Source organism: Pseudochaenichthys georgianus, chromosome 21, assembly GCF_902827115.2.
Source record: "Pseudochaenichthys georgianus chromosome 21, fPseGeo1.2, whole genome shotgun sequence".
Taxonomy (NCBI): domain Eukaryota; kingdom Metazoa; phylum Chordata; class Actinopteri; order Perciformes; family Channichthyidae; genus Pseudochaenichthys; species Pseudochaenichthys georgianus.
The window spans coordinates 3555326-3576329 of NC_047523.1; the positions used below are offsets into that span (position 1 = coordinate 3555326).

Sequence of the window (21004 nt, forward strand, 5' to 3'; positions counted from 1 at the left end):
CACAATGCTTTGAGCACGGACCAATTTTAAAGACCCTTGCGGAGGGGCTGATGGGCTGAACCGACGCAGCACACATTTAAATGTAAGTATGTAGTGGCGTTGAACATGTGTTGGTAAATATGTTACTTTGTTACATTTGTTTGTTATCACCAAAAATGTGTTAAGTGAAAGTAAAGCAAGTTCATAATTAGATAGAAATCGTGAGGTATTTACTTTCGGTACAGTTTATGTTGAAACCGTTGGAGAGAGTGGCACACTTGTTAGCCTGTTCCATTCTTCTTCGTTTTCCAAAGCCGTGGCTTGGAAGTGTACTTGCTTCGTTTCTGAAGGAAGTGATCAGCATCCTCACGATTGAGAAACACCCTGGGAGCTGCTGGCAGTCAACAGCTGGTCAGGTGATGCTGCTCTTAATGCATCAACCCGCTAAACATTGGGAGGGAGGGAGGGCTGCTGCACACTCCGCCTCTGACATCACAGGGACCATATAAGAGGAGGCGCTGAGGTCTGGCTGCAAACCTCTCTGAGCGGAGCCCTGAGGAAGCAGTCTGCCTCCACCCCCCGCTGTGACCCGGGACACCAGAAGACACCGTCCTGGAGGATATGCTGTTCTGCCACCCGCAGCCCGAGTCCTACCACCAGCACTCTGCTAGTTACATTAGGTAAAGCACATGAAACTTTGGAAACATCTGGGAAACATTTGATTTACGAGGTTATTCAACGTGTCAATGCAAAGCAGCGGTGTTCACTTTACATGCACAAGAAGATACCGAAGTAGAAGTGCTCAGTGCTTACAATACATTTGGACATCGGCAGCATTTTTTCCTTAAAGTATTTTAATATTTTTCCAATTAAACTGCCATGTGAAATTCGAAAAACAATGTAATCTAAATGTTTTTATACAATTATCTCCTTTAATGGAACATTGCATTCAAAATCAATATTAAGACGACAAACATAGATGAAATGGACTTTCCCCCAAACCTCTTGCCTCGAACCAGATGAGTAACATTGTGTTCTAACCCTTGTTTCTATGCTTAAACGATTAGATAAAGCGAGAGCGGATGGTGACCTCCCGTCCTCAGCCCTCTTCTTGTCTCTGCTCTTTCAGAGATGCCCTGGCACCGTTCTTGAAAGATGAAGAAGCAAGGCTCACGGCTGAGAGTGTGTGTAAGAGGAGCCCGCTGCAGGTGGTCCTGTGTGCGGCCACCTCTCCGGCTGTGAAGCAGCAGGAGGAGACCCTCACTTATCTCAACCAAGGTAGCTATCTGCGCCGCGGGTGAAGGTCCACGTTGACTGAATGGAGCTCATTTAGTCACATGTTCCCTGCAGCAGCACCAGGCTTACATTAACGCTGACGCAGGATTCCAAATCCATTGTGCCATGGGGTTGGGCTAAATCCTTATCAATTTATCACAAATGTATTTTATACCCCAAGTTTGGCACCCTGCGGCCCCCGTAGAGTGTGCAGAGACTCAACAAGGCAAACGGAACAATGCTGTAACGCCATTATATTTATTTTATTTTTATGAAGTAAAAGCCTGTTTTGTCTGGCCAACATTTAAACTTTCAGATATTGTATTTAAAGGTGGGGTAGGTCATTTTGGAGAAACCAGCTTGAGTGGCTAGAATTTGAAAATACACAGACGGAACAAATCTGCCCCTTCCTTCAGACTTCCTCACAGAGCCCCTCCTCCAACACACACGAACGTGCACATGACCAATGAGGGCACGAGGTGAGTTTGTGCACAGGTGGAAGGCTGACAGGCAGGTAGGCCATCCAGTCACTTTAGCCGGCTCAGATGATTGGTCGAGCTTTTTACAGCGCCACGGCTTCCAGAGATGACATTTCTTAATGGATTTGTTGTCAAAGCACTTCAGATATTCATTGCTATCGGGACGTTAAGAGCATTCCATGGAACATAACAAAAAGAGTATCTCGAGCCGGTTTCTCAAACTTACCCACCCCACCTTTAAAGTCAAACCACACAAATGTAATGTCATGTTTGAGAAGCTAGAGGATATATGTTATTTTTACTCCGAGATGATTTATGAATTACAAATTACAGTCTGTGGTTACATTTAGATCTGGAACACATATTCTATGGATAAATCAAACCAACGTTATGATGCTCGTTGGCTAAATGGGTGGGGGGCTATGTTCCCAGGCCAGATGCTTAGAGAGGCTGATTTGAATGTGTGTTCTGTTAAAAACGTCAACATTTGTCGACGTTTTTGAAATGAGATTCTTTTGGGGGAAACGTAACTCACAAAGAAGGACAAAGTAAACCTCTCAATGCTATACATTCAGTTTGATCAAACTGTATTTCCTCCATAGTTTCTGTTTTTAGAAGACAGTCGTGAAACACACAGACTGCTGTCCTAGAATATAACAATGGATTATAGTGTAATAACGTAATAACATAAATGACTGATTAACCAACCTGCTGTTTTCATGGTAGAAAGATTTGAAAGATATCAAATCGTACCCTATGAACGATTGATCTGATGCAACATGAGCTCCTACATGTGTCTGCTGTCATCCTCTAAACTAATGCACCCTCTTTTTCTGCTGCTCTTTCTTTTGTCTTTTCTTGCTAAATGTGCTCCGACCTGAACCTGCTGATTGTTTGAGACGTTTGATTTGTGCTTTATTCATTTGCCAGTTTGCCCTGCATATCTGCTGTACAGTCATTGGTTTGAAACACAGTAACTGCTGCTAATCAGTATTTATACTATGCCTTAAAGGCATTCATAGTCTTAGTGTCCCCCTGTGGTTATTCAAATGATATTTTTATTATAATACTTAGTTTGATTTGATCAGATGGTTAAAAGTTGTCCCGTGGCCGGCCTTGATATCTAATTTGATTTAACTTCTATCTCCACTGCCCTTCTTTTCTGATTGACTGATTTCTCATTTTTCAATTTTAATCAGGTTTTTTTTTAATGTTTTAAAATGTAGGTCAGTCCTACGAAATCCGTATGCTTAAGAGAAAACTAGTGGAGTATACAGATATAAGCTGCAAATATGTAAAGGTAGGTGTAAGGTATTGTGTTTGTCTTTTGTTGACCTACACATGACCTCTTTCTGCTCCTGTCTCTTTTTATGTAGCCATGTCCTAGTTTGCCACAGGTCCCTGAACCTCCCTTCCACTTCAGGGGTGGACTGTCCACCTCGATGAGCTTGGTACCATCACCCAAACGTACCTTTCCTCCTTCCTAGATTTAACAAACCCTCACGAACACAACTCCTCTGACCTTCACTCCTTTCCCGTACACTCTCCTCATGAACATGCCGATCTGCTGTTGTCTGCATCACTGGGATTGTTTTCAGAAAGACTTCGGCATCTTTAAACCAATTTGATTTCTGGATGTTTTTTTAATGCAAATAAAAGAATATAATGTTGTATTCTGATGCCATGTCTTCTGAATCAAACCCATTAGCAGCATTATTCCTGCCATGCAGTGTTGTTTTGTACACAGGTTGTGACTAGATTTCAGATGTGTTAGGGCATGTGTCCACACGCTCACTTCAGAGTAAGGAGAGCTCACTTTATTCCCCTTCTGTGTGAGTGCATCCACTTGACGTGTCTCTGTGGTCCGGCTGCGTCAGCTTGAGACTGTAAAGTTAGCGGTAGCATCCTAGCAACACAGGAATGGGACAGGTGGCGTCTCTGCAAACACATGCCGTGCTGCTCAGTCAGGCCTGACATGTCCCCATGTTGTTGCAGGTTAATTGAATTTGATGTGCTGGCAGACTTCACGAGGTTGCTTTAAAGAGGCACTCCACAGTGCTGTCAGAAAGCAGCTCTGTCGAATGGTGAAGAGCAGCAGAGGCCCGTGTTCAGCCCACAGAACTGGTCACATGCGTGGAATGTTATCAGCCCGTTAGATGGACTTTATCGGTTGCCATCAGACCAGAGATTTAAGGTGGTAACCAGCTCCTTATTGGCTCAGTAGGCTGTTGTCAATTCTTGGTAAGCTGGATCACCACTGGTTCAACTTTGTTAGCTAGTGACCTCTAATGGCGTCTAATGGCAGAAGTAACAGTAACAGGCGTTAAGGAAGGAGATGGGCCACTAAGAAGAGGGAGAGTACAGGTGTCAGGGTGGAAGGGTCGAACACACACACAGGAGACCACTCTTCATGTATATGTATAAGACCGCCAACATTTCCCCTTATTTACTAAACATACTTTAACATAAGTTACCAACAAACCTTTTTAATGGGCTGAATCCTACATTTCCCCTAATGCAACTGGATCGCGCCCTTTGTTAGACTCACTTGCCAACATGTTGGTAACAAACGCTTCCTGTTGAAAGGTTGCACCATCAGGGACTTGTTCTTTTAATAACTCCTCCTGGAGACGAGCCAACTAACCCGGAACCGGTAGAGTGCCCCTTTAAAGAGACCCTTCTCTTATGTGTGTTCTGTCTGATATGTTGAGCGATATGCTAGATAGCCGGCACCCAGTTAGTAACAGACGTGGAGGGCTCTGCAGCACATGCCGTCCACGGAGAGACGTTCTTTGGTTAGGGTTCCCACACCACTTGAAGATTGTGAATTGGAAATTGACCTATAGAACCAAATGCTCTTTTTAATTCGACAATCATTTTTAAGATCATAAGATTCTGACTATTTCACACCTCAAACATTTGTGAACATCAGCAGACGCTTTTTGATGATCCTAAGTTGCGTTGCGTGTGGGAGCCCTGATTCAAGAGTCTTTGTTGGTCACATGCAGACATTGGAGTCTTTTGCTCCTCCTTAACCTGCCTCAGTATATTCCAATGAGGAGGGGAGCCTTTGGCACGTTGCCCAACAGTCCAGCTGTTTGGCCGTGTGCGAGCTGCCCCCTCCAGATGTTTCTGTTCTCCGCTCTGAACTCTGCATCTGTCCACAGAGCATCGTGCGGGTGGTGTTCCACGACCGCCGGCTGCAGTATATGGAGCACCAGCAGCTGGAGGGGTGGAGGTGGAACCGCCCTGGAGACCGCATCCTGGATATAGGTGAGTGGACCGTGAGTCGGTCAAAGATCACTGAGCACAGTGCTGTTTGGACCAGAGCGAAATCATGACACTTCTTCCACTGGACCAAACGCCCACTAAAACAGGATTTACATTTTTGTGGGAAGCTTGCCATCAGCATTTATTCCGGAACATATGACTCAGCAGTTATCCCTGCATTTATCAGCTTCACCTCCTGTACATCAGTGACCAATCATACGCGCTCATGTTCTCACCTGTTGATATGGTTCATTTTTCATTCGTATATTGTTACTTATAGTTGGTTCATGAAAGAGTGTGACATCACCTTGTTCCAACAAAGACATGCCAACTCAGATATGAATATGTAGAGAGAAATAGCTGAAGATGTCCCGACAGAAAACTCAGTCAGGTCTCCTTCGCTCATAGCTACAATCTCATGTTCACAATGTGTGTTCGGGCTTTATAACAATTGCAAAGTGACTGACTAATGCTTTGCAGACATCCCGTTGTCAGAGGGGATTCTGGAGCCCCGTTCACACCCCATGCATCTGAACACCGTTGAGTTCCTCTGGGACCCTGTGAAGAAGGCTTCTGCTTTCATCCAGGTACAGATTCAGTGTGTAATACATTTCTCTCACCCAGGAGTATCTAGTTACCAAATGACTAGTTTAACCTGATTATTTTCCCATTGAGATGTGTTTTACTTTAGTGCATTATGTAAGACAACAGAACAATGTGAGCTTAGAAAAGAAGAAACCAAGATATTTAGGATAAAAAATGTGTTCTCTTAAATTTAGGCTAGACCTACAGAATAGTGGAGTTTACAAAAACACTTGCTTTTTTAGTTTCCTGATTAATCCCATTTCATTCCAAAGCCTGCTCACGAACTGACACTCCGTCTGTTGTCGTCCTGCGTCTGCTCAGGTCAACTGCATCAGCACTGAGTTCACCCCCAGGAAGCACGGTGGGGAGAAGGGAGTGCCGTTTCGTATCCAGGTGGACACTTTCAGCCCCAATGAGCACGGGGAGTACATGGAGCATGTCAGTTCTTCCAGCTGCCAGGTTAAAGTCTTCAAGGTATGAAACCGGCGTGTGTATTCTACCAAGTTATGTTCTGCTTTTTTAATAACTGGGCCAGGTAGTGCATCGTAAATATATCTTAAAACAATCTGTAGCCCCTTTAAGAGAAAACCACCAACACCTGGCTCAGAGGGAAAGGTGTCAGTCTGCAGTCTTTGTGTACATATGACTCTGCAATAATGATATCAGTTTTAATGATCAGGGAATAGAGTGGAGCAGTGAAGATGTGTTGTGGAGGCTGACCTGGAAGTTAGCACCACAAAGGCTCTCTCTACAAAAAGCAATGGGATCTTTCCATTGCTTTTGGTATAATGCAGAAAATAAATGTTGTGGCAAACACACAGTCATGATATTTAACCCGTTTGGTTCAGCAGGATAATCTCCACATATCGACACCACTTTTTGAAGCGTTAAGCAAACACCATAAGTACAAAATCACATCGCATGGCTGCGCAACACCACCGCTAAGCGAATGGCGGCTAAAGTTCGGTGTGCTGATGTTTAGTCGTCTATTTAATCACACATAAAGTAGCCTCCAAAAGAGGCAAAATACTAAGTTGTCTTCCAGGTTTAGGACTCTCCTTCCTGCACCAGTCTGTTGACAATTACGCATTACATCCAACTGAATTTCATAATCAGGATCCAAAATAACAGTAACTGTTCCTTGGCGGTTACATGAAAAAAATGCGTTACTAGTAAAAAACTAAATAAATGGGGGTTTATAGCTGGATTACAATGATACAATACCAAATAAAAATATATACAGTACCAGTCAAAAGTTTGGACACACCTTCAAATTCGAAGTTTTTTATTTATTTAAATGTTTTCTACATTGTAGATTTATACTGAAGACATCACAACTATAGAAGAACACATATGGAATTTTCTAGTAAACAAAAAAGTGTTAAAAATCCAGAATATACTTTATATTTTGCTGGCTACTGCAGAATGCTGTGGTAGCCATGCTGGTTAATGTGCCTTGAATTCTGAATACATCACCAACAGTGTCACCAGCAAAGCCCCCCCCCACACCATCACACCTCCTCCTCCATGCTTCACGTGGGAACCACTCATGCAGAAACCATCCGCTCACCCTTTCTGCGTCTCACAAAGACACGGAGGCTGGAACCAAAAATCTCAAATTTGGACTCACCAGACCAAAGTCCATATTTCCACTGTCTAATGTCCAATCCTTGTGTTTCTTGGCCCAAACAGTCTCTTCTTCTTCTTGTTCATCCTCAGTAGTGGACCTTTGCAGCGATTGGACCATGAAGGCCTGATTCACGCAGTCTCCTCTGAGCTCTGTGATCATTTATGTGGGCTCTAGTCTGAGGTGCTTTAATGTGTGCTTTCTGAGGCTGGTAACTCTTGTGTATTGATCCTCTGCAGCAGAGGTAACTCTTGCTCTTCCTTTCCCGGGGGGTCCTCATGAGAGCCAGTCTCATCATAGCTTTCGATGGTATTTGCGACTGCACTTGAGGATACATTTAAAGTTCTTGACATTTTCCGGATCGACTGGCCTTCATTTCTTAAAGTGATGATGGACGGTCGTTTCTCTTCCCTGGGTTGAGTGGTTCTTGCCATAATATGGATTACAACAGCAGTCAAATAGGGCTTTCCACTGTGCACTAAGACCCCATTTACGCGGGAGCGCAAACAGACCGAATTCTATATCAAAAAAGTCTTCCGTTCACACGCATTCGGCTCATTAACGTGTCCGTTCACACGAGACCACTGGAAACGCTGTAGTACATATGCCGGGCCTGTAAGTGGCGCTGTACTTCCACACAAGACCGCTCGTAAGCGGATGGAGACGCTGTAGTACATATGCCGGGCCTGTAAGTGGTGCTGTACTTCCACACAAGACCGCTCGTAAGTGCTGGAGACGCTGTAGTACATATGCCGGGCCTGTAAGTGGCGCTGTACTTCTGCCACAAAATACACCAAAAGCAGTGAAGAAGACCCCCGAGCATGGTTGCCCTTCTGTTTATGCCCCACGGTAGATTTAGCAACATGTAGTTCATGTAATTCTCCATGTCCACTTGTTGCTGATGGTTATGGTAGAGGAGCTGTAGATTTTGCACTAACATCTGTAGCATGAGCAGTAGCAGTAGCAGTGCTACAGCAGTGAGCAGCAGAGGCTTCATCGTGATCAGGAAATGATCGTATAGGGCAGGGGTATTCGACTAAAATTCAATGAGGTCCAGTTAGAGACAATCTCCCCATGCAAAGGTCCGGAACATCAAAATGTCTAACTTGCTTTATGAATTAGTGTGATATATATTGAAGTAGCTGTAGCTTTATCAACGTCTGCATTGATTATAGAACAATATCAGTCTTTACACATCATAACAATTGAACAGTTTTAAAGTTTATCTTTCTTTCCCTCTCATATTGCAGTCCCTCACTCACTTTGTTTTAATTCAGAGCGAGAATTGAGCTGGAGCTTGTCCTGCCAGGAGTTTAGATCTGGGCTGAAATGGTGTCAGGGCCATTCTCATACACACATGCAGGTGCTCATTGGTTAGCCTCAGTTAGCTCATTGGTTAGCCTCGGTTAGCTCATTGGTTAGCCTCGGTTAGCCTGCGCTGGAACGATATTTAGTTTTAATTTTGATCCTGGTGGACTTATCATATTGGGCTCTGAGGCTGCTTATTTGTTGTGACCTCAGTTCTGACTTGAGAGGGAATGTTTGGTCAAACACTTTGTGTTTTGTCTCATAGTGGCGTTTTGGCACTTTTAATGAGCGCCACGGTCTCTGAACAAATGAGACACACTGGCTCTGTGCTCCCAGTGGGCAGGAGGAACATGAACGAGTCCACTCAGGGTTAAAAGCTCTGTTCTCACTGTCCACTTTCCTCTTCTTGGAGAGCGCCATGTGTAATTATGTGTCTCTCCCTGTCTGCCGCTAACACGCCTGTCCACTCTCCTCTCCGCTTCTCTCCCTGTATCGCTCTTCTCTTCACTCACTTTCCTCTCCACTTCTCTCCCTGTATCGCTCTTCTCTTCACTCACTCTCCTCTCCGCTTCTCTCCCTGTATCGCTCTTCTCTTCACTCACTCTCCTCTCCGCTTCTCTCCCTGTATCGCTCTTCTCTTCACTCACTTTCCTCTCCACTTCTCTCCCTGTATCGCTCTTCTCTTCACTCACTCTCCTCTCCGCTTCTCTCCCTGTATCGCTCTTCTCTTCACTCACTCTCTCCGCTTCTCTCCCTGTATCGCTCTTCTCTTCACTCACTTTCCTCTCCACTTCTCTCCCTGTATCGCTCTTCTCTTCACTCACTCTCCTCTCTGCTTCTCTCCCTGTATCGCTCTTCTCTTCACTCACTCTCCTCTCCGCTTCTCTCCCTGTATCGCTCTTCTCTTCACTCACTCTCCTCTCCGCTTCTCTCCCTGTATCGCTCTTCACTCACTCTCCTCTCCGCTTCTCTCCCTGTATCGCTAATTATTCTCTACACTCACTCTCCTCTCCGCTTTTCTCACTGTATCGCTCTTCTCTTCACGCACTCTCCTCTCCGCTTCTCTCCCTGTATCGCTCTTCTCTTCACTCACTCTCCTCTCCGCTTCTCTCCCTGTATCGCTAATTATTCTCTTCACTCACTCTCCTCTCCGCTTCTCTCCCTGTATCGCTCTTCTCTTCACTCTGGCCCATTCCCAAACCGCCCCCTACACCCTACCCCTACACCCTACCCCTCCGTTTGCGCGTTCACGCGGAGGGTCCGCCATATTGAGGGCTGTTCCAAAGCAACGAGTGTGGAGGGGGAGTGGGCTATCAAGCCCTCAAACAGCGAGTCTGCAGCGGTGCTGACTTGAGACCGGTCTCTACCTGACCGGAGTCACGCTGTGTGTGTCCTCAGGAAACACGCTGTGTACAAGTAGTTCCAGCAAACATCCACTGATAAACTGCGATGTTAACAACCTCATGATGACCTCATATGTTTTTAACTTAGGATCAAACCTGTGTTTAGTCTAGAAAAAGGTAAATGTGTGCATTTTATTATAAAGTTGTGTATATTTACAGACTGTTGCAAAAACTAAGAAGCTTATAAACATCAGGTTTAAAACTAAATGTGGAGTTTCATTTGAGTTATTCATTTAAACTCTTTGTCTAAGAGATGTTGATTTGAAACCGTTGTTACATACAGTTACGGCATTTCCTGTTTTTGCCGGAGAGGGGAGGCCGTCCCAAAGCTTGCTGCTGTGTTTACTCCCTCCATCTGACAGGAGGGAGCCTCGTTGCGCTGTGGCTACAGACTCCGTCACGGAGGGGTAGGGTCGAGGGAGTGGTTTGGGATTGGGCCTTACTTTCCTCTCCGCTTCTCTCTGCCGCTCTCTCATCTCTTCTTCTGTGTTTCTCTCCCTGTATCGCTCACTCATCTCTTTCTCCCCCTGTCGGCGGCGGTTAAAATAGAATTGCCCCGTCAAAATTGAAATCCCCTATTAATGTATTGATTATAGGTCCGGGTCCGTATAGGTCGGCGTCCGCATCGCGGTCCGCCTGTTGCCGACCCCTGATATAGGGCGTACACACGGAGCCGTTTGCCCCCCAGAGCGTTCCGTTTGCAGATCTATCCACCTTGGGACCCGTTATCGTTTGCGGGGTCCGTTTCCGCCTCGTGTGAACGGGCTATACGCGAGAGAAAAGTAGCAGATACAACCCGTTTCGCTCTCGTGTAAACACCGCCTAACCCTACCTCTGCACAACACAACTGATGGTCTCAAACACATTCAGAAGGCAAGTCATTCCACACATTGACTCTTGACGAGGCCACGTGTTCATGGAAAACCATTCCAGGTGACGACCTCATGAAGTGACTGAGAGAAGCCAAGACTGTGCAAAGCTGTCATCAAGGCAAAACGGGGCTACTTTGAAGAATATAAATCATATTCTGGATTTTTTAACACTTATTTGTCAACTAGATCATTCCATATGTGTTCTTTCATAGTTTTGATGTCTTCAGTATTAATCTACAAAGTAGACAAGAAAAAAAAAAGTATATATATATATATACTGCCTTTTATTTTAATGCAGGAGTTGAACACCTGATGTATTAAACAACAATAAAGTGTTTGCTCTTAATTAACGTAACTGAAACAGCATTTGTAATCTACTATTCTGTGAGGGCCGTTTTAAAGAGGACACATTTCTGATCCTAAATATCTTGGTTTCTTCTACCCTAAGGTCTCATTGTTCATTTGTCTTATATATTACACTTAAATAAAAAACATCTTATTGATATTTATTTTCTCTTATATTTATTTGCATCGCATTTGATATGAAGGTAATCCAAAAGTAACGGAAGGTTCAGATTACATACTTTTTATAATGTGATACTTTTGATTATTTTGACTAGTAACTGTAACCGAATATACCCATTAAGTAACCCCCATTAAGTAACCCAGCCAACCCTGTTTATAATGTATTACTGTAAAACACATACATTAGGATGCTCTCCTCAAAACAGGCTGAATGGAGAATAACCTCGTGAAACCAAACTCATCAGGAACTTGTTCGTTAGCCACTTTTCTATCGATCACTAACTCTGGTTTGAGTTACAAAGGGAGACTGAATAAGTAACACATATAAAACACTTCCTGGCATCCTTACTGCTCTCCTAACGCCTGCATTGGTTCTCTATAACATGCACACCCAAGGATGACTGAATGATGTTAGTTGTTGCACATTGTGTCAGGTGTTTACACTTCCATCTGTATGCTTGGAAGCCTAAAGGAGCTGATCGCAAGCTGAAGACCGACAGGGAGAAGATTGATAAGAAGGCGCTGCAGGACAGAGAGAAGTACCAACTGTCTCATGAGAGCACTGTGCTCAAAGAGGTGAGCCCCCCCCCCTGTCTCCGGACACATTCCATACCAGAGAGGAGCCTTTGTTTACTTTCATTGTAGTGCTGTAACTTTATTGATCTGAATTCATGTGTTAATCTCAGCAGCACCGAAGCCTACAGTCATCTCGCACCTCAGTGGCTCTGTCTATCACTGGTCGCATCACTTTAGTGTCTGAACAGGGACTCAGCACTTAACTCTCTGTTAGTGTGGTTTGGCATTCATCTCGCAGACACACACACCTGATCAGAGCTGAAGCGGGGAAACAATCATGTGTGTGACTCCAGAGGTCCCTGAAGGACAGTGCTGAACCAAGCACTTAGATCTATTACTGAACTCATTACACTGTTCAAATCTAAAAGTCTTTAAGTTCAAGTCTCTAATACATTTAATTTGGTAAAGGTTACCAGCCATATGATTTTCATTCATTATTATCTATTCTCTCTCTCTCTCTCTCTCTCTCTCTCTCTCTCTCTCTCTCTCTCTCTCTCTCTCTCTCTCCTTACGATTATTCATGCTTTGATAAACAAGCAGCCATTGTTTAGATTTACAATTAACCAAAATATTGCACAACCCAAACATATTTATTATTATAAATACAGATTTTAAAAGTTGTCAAAATGTTTTTTGCATATTTATTTTGTTATTGTAAAGCTGGCTCTGTAATATATTTTGGGTGCAGGTAAGCTAAAAACTAAACACTGACATGTCTTATTCATTGAAGATGGTAATGTCAGGACACAAAAAGAAGTGTTGGGCTCCACCTACTCACTAGAGAAGTATTGTTGCCCTTTAACTCAGTCTGCATGAGCAGCTGTGGTTTATTGAAGCTTCTGTGTGTTGGAAATGAAGTAGATGAGAAGAGCTTTGAGCCCAGAACAACAACAAATAGGGCAACACAGAGTACAGGCTTCATAGCTCACGGGGTTCAATGCTAATCCTTCGTAAGTCATTTGATCCATTGTTGTAATGAAATGGGGATTTGTAAATATTTGGTTTTGTTTTACTCATGCAGTGTTTGTCCTGAGATGTATCTGCTGTGTCTCTCTCAGTGTTCCCCCTGGCCTGACGCTCTGAACCTCAGCATCCACAGCAGCAGCACTCCATCTCCAGTCTACCACAGCTCCCCCACCTCCTGCACCTTCACAGATGGGTGAGTCAGCATTATCGCCCAATGTTACCATGTGGCTGCACAAACAGCTAATAAATCGAGCTCTGAAAACTGTACGTCTAATCTTAAAGGTCCCGTGTCATGGCCATTTCTACTGATCATAATTCCATTGTTGAGGTCTACTAGAATAGATTTACATTGTTCAATGTTCCACACTCACATTGGTTTCTCAGACAGCGTCTCTGTCCTAAACGGCTTGTTGGAGGCTTGATATTGAGTAAGAAAAAGGTTTATGACGCTGTGAGCACGGGTCTGCGGAGAGCATTTCTCCACCATCCCAACGTAGTAGCCCGAAAAACGTTTACCCATTCAAACCTTGTTTGTTTTAAACATCATAAATACACAAACAACAATGGTTGTGTACCTGAATCTCCCGCTGGTCCAAACAAAGTAGGAACAGCATCGTTCTTCAGAGCCCTACGCTGAGCATATCCGGCATGCATCCTGAGAGGTTTGGGGAGCTTTGTTTGGTGAAAGGCTGCAGAGGGTGCGGCCGTAGCTCTGGGCGTGGCTCCTGGGAGAACATGAGACATCTCCAACGAGGCGTTTTGGGGAGGTCTTCTCTGTGTTAGAGTCTTACTCCCTACAGGGTGCACTTTGAGGGGTGTGACTCTGCAGACCGTTTACATGCATTAAAACCTTCATAACAAGGGGACGGGTCATAACCGGAAAAGCAGGACATGGGACCTTTAAGGAAGACCAACATGTAAAAATGTATCATCTACTTTGTGTTTCAGTAGCTTTGCTTGTGCTTTCAGAGATCTAGAGTAGGGCCATGCTCACATGGAGCTGACAGCTCCCTCTATGGGTGCTAACCAGGAGTTCCTATCACTGACCTTCTTCACAGTGTGCGGAGAGATCAAAGTAGACACTTGGAAATGGGCAGACAGACACTCAGCTGATCACCTTAACCTCTTCTCTTCCTGTGTGGATGTCTCTTAGCAACTGTTCTCCAGCCCAGCCAGGGGAGCTGCTAATGCCCGCCTGCTCCGATGTAAGTAAGGGAGGGCGGCGCAGTGCAAGTGTTAATGTTGCTCTCTTATCCCTTTTAGGCCATTATTTGGAGACTCATTTCAAGGGCTCTTCTTCTTTTTGACATGTAGCACCTCCTGCCCTCTTCCTCGCCGCAGGACACGCAGCAGTGGCTGCAGAGACACAGGTTCTCCCCTTTCTGCAGGCTCTTCTGCAGCTTCACAGGTAAAGGCACAACAACCATCACTGCTTTGAGAATGCAAGCACACAGCTGAGCGACTCAAACGTCAGAAAGTATATGAAAGGATCCATGAATATTTTGAACAGGTAGGAAGCAGAGTGGATCTTCTGCTGTTGTTGCAGGTGCAGATCTGTTGAGGATGAGCCGGGAGGATCTGGTGCAGATCTGCGGTCCAGCTGATGGGATCCGCCTCTTCAACACCATGAAAGGAAGGTGAGACAATAAGGACATGGAGCTACATCTGGGCCAACAGTTTCGAGCATTCAAACAGTCTCTCAATCTGAAAGCATACATTCGGCTGAGCTGACCAAGCAGGACTCAAATATCAAAAATATATATAAAACTGAAATATCAGTAAATATTATTCATTCCCAAAAATTGCTAAACAGAATCTAAATAATTTGAAACCTGAAAAAACTTTTCAAATACTTAGTTTTAGTTTGAATTGTATTTTCAAAAGTTCAGGATCAAACTTGAATTTTCAAATACATTTTATTTATATAAAATATATGTAGTGGAGTAAAAGTACACTATTTACCTCTGAATTGTGGGGTAGAAGTACAACATATGAAAACATTTGAATACGCAAGTAAAGTGCAAGTCTCTCACAGTTGTACTTAAATATAGTACTTGAGTAAATGTACTTTGGTACTTCACACCACTGCAGGTTAATGTGTTTAGTAAAACTCAGTGAACATCCTCTTCTGACCCTAAACTGAAATCCAAATGCTTGAACACACTGTTACACTGTACTACACACTGTACTACATACTGTACCATGCACTGGCAAAGATGAAACCAGTGTTTTTTAATGTATTTATTTTAGATTTTCCTGATTACCTTTTAAGTAAAGCAGTCATATTTGAGCACTGGTCATGTTTCAGAAGCCTTGTTAGTAGTTATCAGCAGTCAATAATGAATACAGATATAGTAAGATAACTTGATAAACAGAAATGTACCTGCATGCAAGTCCGTGCTAGTGAGGAGAAAGGAGGGCACACATGAAGTCAGGCTGTTGTGTGTCTTACCCAGTTCCATACTACAGCTCTGCTCACCTTCCCAGGTGTATTCAGCCCCGTCTCACCATGTATGTGTGTCAGCAGCAGGCCAGACCTGCCGTAAAGCCGGGGGCTGGAGACAGTAAGTGCCATACAGTGTCCTCTGATCTCTATAAATGATGTTGAATATTTTAGTACGTGTGTAAAAGCACTTTAAAGGACTATCATGGAATAAGGAGAAGTACAACGGCCACACATTACATTAGGAGTGTGCTACGGTTTCAAAAACAATGCCAATAACCCCCTACTAATGTGCCACAACTCATGCAAATGAAGAAACATCTTCACCAACTCGAGGAAACAGCGCAGGGTTTACTGAAAGTGCTGCATCAAGGAAACGCTGGGAGAAGAAACAAGCTGCAAGAAGCTCAAAACACAGAGGAACTAGAAAGCGACGCACACAGCTGGGGCCGGAGCGCTTGTTGACGTTCAGGATTATAAAGTTGTCCAACTGTCACTGGAAACTTACCTAAAATGTTTTCTGGGTTTGTTTGAACATTGTGATCACATGACACCCTCCCATGTTGCTGCAGATCTGCTGTACATGTATTTAGTTATAGTTACGAAACAGACTAACTCTGCAACGAGACAGTCGTCCAACTCGATAACCCTGAACGCCACCAGGCGCCCCAGCTGTGTGCCTCACCTCTCGGTGTCCCTGCTTGCGTTGTGTTTTGGCAGATACATTACATAGTTCTGGACATTTCTCCTCATGGAAATGTTTAGCTTAGGCAGTTGTAGCGTGTCTGTCAGCCGCCGTAGAGAAGTGTTTCATAAGAGACATTAATCATCAGTGTTAGGTCGTGTTCATTTTAAAAGCAACTTGTTTCACAGCAACATTACTGCCTTCAAAATGTAGCTTGTACCGTTACAGAGTAACCTACTGAGAAAAGTACCCTTTGTCACCAAAAAGGAAAACCCCTTGCGTTAATGTTGGTGTCCAGAAGGCGTTTAACCTACGGTACGGTCACCATTTGGAGACATCGACTCAAGCGTCATTGGATAGCTTAGTTTACGGCAGCTGTGCAGTACAGACACAGTCTCCCCTCTAAAGACCCTCATTATGTTCACTTATTGCAAATGTCAGGCATGTTTCCCTCCATGTAACAAGTCATAGTTCTTAGTAAGTGATCTTATGGAAGTTTGCATTTCACTGTGATGTTTTTGTAATTGATTAAAATTAAAGATGCTCCGATCGGTCGACCGGTCACCGATCGAGATCAGCCGATACTCACTCTCTACCGATCGATCGGTGCTCTCTAAACATGCCGATCGCGAGAGCATGACGTAAAATACATGACACTTTTCTCTTTGTGCGTCAAAACAAGCTCGCCAACATGGCTTCACCGGTCTGGCATTATTTCAAGGTGTCGGAAAAAGACAGTAAAATAGCGGAATGCAGCGTGTGTGAAGCAGAAGTCCTGCAGCTCCGCCCGCTGAGACGGACCGGTGAGCCGAGCAACACACAAGAGTTAGATACTTAGCTATTTGATCTACCTCTGGAACAAGCTAAACTAGTTATAAATATATTTATTCTTCACTGTCGGGTCACTCATTACTGGATCAGTGAGCTGCATGAGATGCTGACAGGCTGTCAGGAGGGAGAGAGGGGGAGAGAGAGAGCGCTTCCGCTCATCTCTCCCGTGTTATTATCCGAAGTGAATTAAACTTGAATAATGTACATCATTTGAATGTAGTAATTAAGTTGATTGTTGTTTGTGGATGCTCCAGTGAATGAGCCCCATTCACTGAGTTTAAACATCACCTTAAATCTTCCATTTAGGCCCACCCACTCGATCGGATCGGCGATCGGTATCGGCCGATACTGATTCCGGCGATCGGAGCATCCCTAAATAAAACAATTAAAAAAACATAACTAAATAATGGATTACGAGAGTTATACACTTTTGTTACATTTCTCATTACAACAAAAACACAATTTCTCAGCCAAGAAAGAGGCCTATTGTCACACAGTCTGCAACGATGTCTTCAGAATGAAATGTAGTGTTCTGGTGCACATGAAGCAGGCTGATGTGTTCCCTCCTGTGTTCCCTGCAGTCTACCACGCTCTGTACCTGGAGGAGCTGACGCTGATGGACCTCTCTGAGAAGATCGCGATGCTGTACAGCCTCCCCCCGCAGCAGATTACACACATCTACAGACAGAAACCCAGCGGGATCCACGTCCTAGTCTCTGACGAGGTATCCTTACGTCTCATATCAACGTCCCCTAACTCTTCACATGTCTGACTCGTTCACCAAAGAGCTCTGTTTGAGAGCCCGGCCTGCTAACATTGATTTCAAAGTTCCAGCCCACCATCGAGCGCTGTTAAAAAGCAACAAATAAAACATCTAATAAAAAGTGTACCTTTCATACCTGTTTTTCTCTAATACATAAAAGAACATTTGAAAAGAAAGGGTTCATTTTTCCAAAGTTTTGATGTCTAAAGGTCCTCCTTGAATGACCCATGACTATAATGATTAAAATAATGAAGAGTGGCACCAACATGTACAGCTTTGTCCTGTAAGTGCTGTATGCTCCGCATCTCTGATTATCATATCATATTATCATTATCATATCATATCATAAGGAAACACTTATCCTGAACAAGATTACATCCCTTGTTGATATTGCTTTTGCCAAACGGGGGGGATTTCTTTAACCTCAGCGATGAGTCTTACCGAAATTGCATGTCATTTTGTCATAAATTCAGATATATTGTGATTGTCGTTGCCCTTATAGTTAATCCTGTTGAGTTCTTCAGAGAGGAATCCATTTGAAATGGAATCTTGAATCCATTATCCTTCATTTGACCACTCAATAAAAGAGTGTTGGCAGCCAATTAAGGCTATCCTAAACTCTCCCTAAAGTCTTTATCTAAGGCCCCGGCCACACGAGGACGAAAACGGCTAAACGCATAGGATTAACGCAAACGCAATCGCAAAAAAGCTTCCGTCCACACTAGGGGTGTAACGGTATCCGTATTCGTCCCGTACCGTCACGGTTCGGACGTCACGGTTCGGCACATGCAGTCACACGGCGAATACGCCTTTTTTTTACGAGTGGGAAAAAAGTCTGTCACTCAGGGCAGCATTACACTATATATAATCCAGGGGGCGGTATTGCGCCTAAAAGCCAGCCGCCCGTAAATAACAAATGAAGAACAAGAACAAAACACAACAAAACGAACACAATACATGAAGAAGAAAAGTTAGCTATGGCGAGTTCACACAACACACAGGAGCTAGGAGACCCACCTGCTTCTTTTAAATCAGCTGTATGGGAACATTTCGGGTTCCCTGTGGACTACAACAGCGATGGGGATCGGACGAGGACGGTGTGTCGGCGTTGTTCGACAGCGGTGCGGTATGCTAGTGGTAACACGTCAAACATGCTCAATCACATCCGAGTCAGTCTCCAGCGAGAGGGTTTTCTCGACGGCAGGTGACTAATGACGCGTTTCCACTGCAGCGGGTAGGTCGCTTTAAGCGTGCCGAGCCGTGCGGGGCCCGTTTTTGGTTGCGTTTCCACTTGGCCTAGTACCGGCTAGCGGGTCCTAATTCACAGTTTTTCTGGCCCCATAAAATCGTGGTTCTAGGGCCAGGAACAACCAGGCTGTGTCGGGCTGAGTATGCTAAACTAGAGAGAGAATCGCTGGCAAGGGGGCTACAACTACAACAAGATGAACATATTTAACCGTGATTTAATTGTAATGCACGTTTCAAAATGATGCCGAAGTAACAACATACTGATACCGGTTAGTAAAAACCATGAATTAATGCTTTGACAAGTCTGCAGACAGACGGCAGGCGAAAAACCCTTTTAAAATGCGTGTTTTCTAAATGGAGCTTTGCTAAGCTAACGAGCTGTTAGCTCTGAGTGCTAACGGCTGTGTTGTTTTTCTGGGGCTCTCATTGAAGATGACGTCACGGCTCCGCCTACACTGCGTTACTATAGTAACTACCCCAGTTCCTAAACTGTAATGGAAGCGCAGTATTAAAGTGAGCCGGGCCTAATAAGGCCTAACCAAACCGAGCGAGGCCTGCAGTGGAAACGCGTTACCGCCACCAGATCTGCCCTCACAAATAATATGGCCATCTGAGTGTGTGTGTTACTGTTTGTGGTTTGTTTTTAACTGTGTAATACAGTTAATGATTCCAAATGTTAGAGTTCTAAACTTGCACTTCTGTTAAAAATAAATAACAGCAAAACAAATTATGCATTTGGAACTTTTTTTTGGTTTTCCTTGTTGTATCGAACCCGTACCGAACCGTGACCCCCAAACTGAGGTATGAACCGAACCGTGACTTCTGTGAACCGTTACACCCCTAGTCCACACGCAATATTCACCGGATAGTGTCTGTCCACACGAGACCGCTCCGTTTAGCTCCAACCGCTGGAGAAGCTGCAGTACATATGCCGAGCCTGTACGTGGCGCTGTAACATCCTCCACAAAAGCAGCGAAGAAGCATGGTTGTCATGGTTGCCCTTCTGTTTATTCTCCGCGGTGGGGGCCGAGGGAACCGGGCAGAGTTTTTCGCCAGTCAACGTGTATTCAAGTTTAAATCTTCCGTCAAAATTATAAAAGTGCCGGTCAAAGATCTTCTTTGTTATTTATTGAGCTTTAAAACAAATGAATAACGACTCTATATAATATAATAATAAAATACACGGAGCCTCTCTTTTTCCTCCCTCTCTTCGGACAGCGTCAGTGTCTGTCTCATGCAGCAGCTGATCCAGTAATGAGTGACCCGGCCGACAGTAAAAATAAACATATTTATAACTAGTTTAGGTAGTTTGAGAGGTGTCTCCGTCCTGTCAGATTAGACTTCACTCGCATTTAGGTCCATATCGAGAGAAAGATAAATAATCTGAATTCAGGGTGCAGTTTACTTTGACGCGGGGGTGAGCAGCAGAGGTGGGGAGAGGCGGGGCTATTGCCTCATCATTATCAGAAAATGTTCGGATAGGGCGTACACACGGAGCCGTTGGACCCCCCAGAGCGTTGCGTATGCCGTTCTATCCACCTTGGGACCCGTTATCGTTTCCGCAGTCGTTTAGTGTCGTATGCAGTCGTCCTCGTGTGGCCGAACTGTCTATATGACACTAAACAGTAACGCAAACGACCGTTTTCGTCCTCGTGTGGCCGGGGCATAAAGCTGACCATTTGGCACTGCCATTAACAGGTTAGCAGAAGCTAATTATGATATTTAAAAGCCTGAATGTAGAGGAGAATTTGGATTTATAGATGATAATAAATCACACAATGTCCTTACTTGTGATAAGCAGCACTTTGGGAATGGATATAATCTGTTGACATGGGTGAATCTGTGTGTTTCAGATGGTGCAGAACTTCAGGGAGGAAACAAGCTTCATCCTCAGCACTCTAAGAGGTAATCATTTATCAAAGTTAACCTCTGATTCCACAACGCACTGTTCATCAACAGACATTCCCTATACACCCTGTGTAGCTGGACCAGTTGTGTTTTTAATGATCGTTTACCGGATTGCTTTCTGTCTCCCAGATGAAACCACGGATGGATACCGCGTCGTGTTGAAGTGACCAACACTCTCTCTTCCTCTGAGAACAGTGGAATTGTACAGCTTGTATATAAGTCCTAAGATGTACAGTACCGTAAAATGCTTTCCGTCTACTG

General features: G+C 44.2%; 1 protein-coding gene across 4 annotated transcripts; it reads left to right on the forward strand.

The window, feature by feature from the left end:
• The first annotated feature begins 7 nt into the window (after nucleotides 1-7).
• Nucleotides 8-21004, forward strand: tfcp2l1 (transcription factor CP2-like 1). 4 transcript variants are annotated; one of them, XM_034109320.2, is made up of 15 exons: nucleotides 8-82; nucleotides 1109-1257; nucleotides 2960-3033; nucleotides 4901-5006; nucleotides 5484-5590; nucleotides 5910-6062; nucleotides 11789-11899; nucleotides 12958-13058; nucleotides 14019-14070; nucleotides 14180-14273; nucleotides 14376-14502; nucleotides 15353-15429; nucleotides 17406-17548; nucleotides 20689-20740; nucleotides 20873-21004. In XM_034109320.2, the coding sequence occupies exons 3-15, from the start codon at nucleotides 2980-2982 to the stop codon at nucleotides 20908-20910; spliced, it is 1215 nt and encodes a 404-aa protein (XP_033965211.1). In that variant the 5' UTR covers nucleotides 8-82; nucleotides 1109-1257; nucleotides 2960-2979; the 3' UTR covers nucleotides 20911-21004. The 4 variants fall into 4 exon arrangements, with proteins under 4 accessions (XP_033965211.1, XP_033965208.1, XP_033965210.1 ...); XM_034109317.1 differs by lacking the exon at nucleotides 8-82 and adding an exon at nucleotides 499-659; XM_034109319.1 differs by lacking the exon at nucleotides 8-82 and adding an exon at nucleotides 499-659 and having other exon boundaries at nucleotides 14412-14502.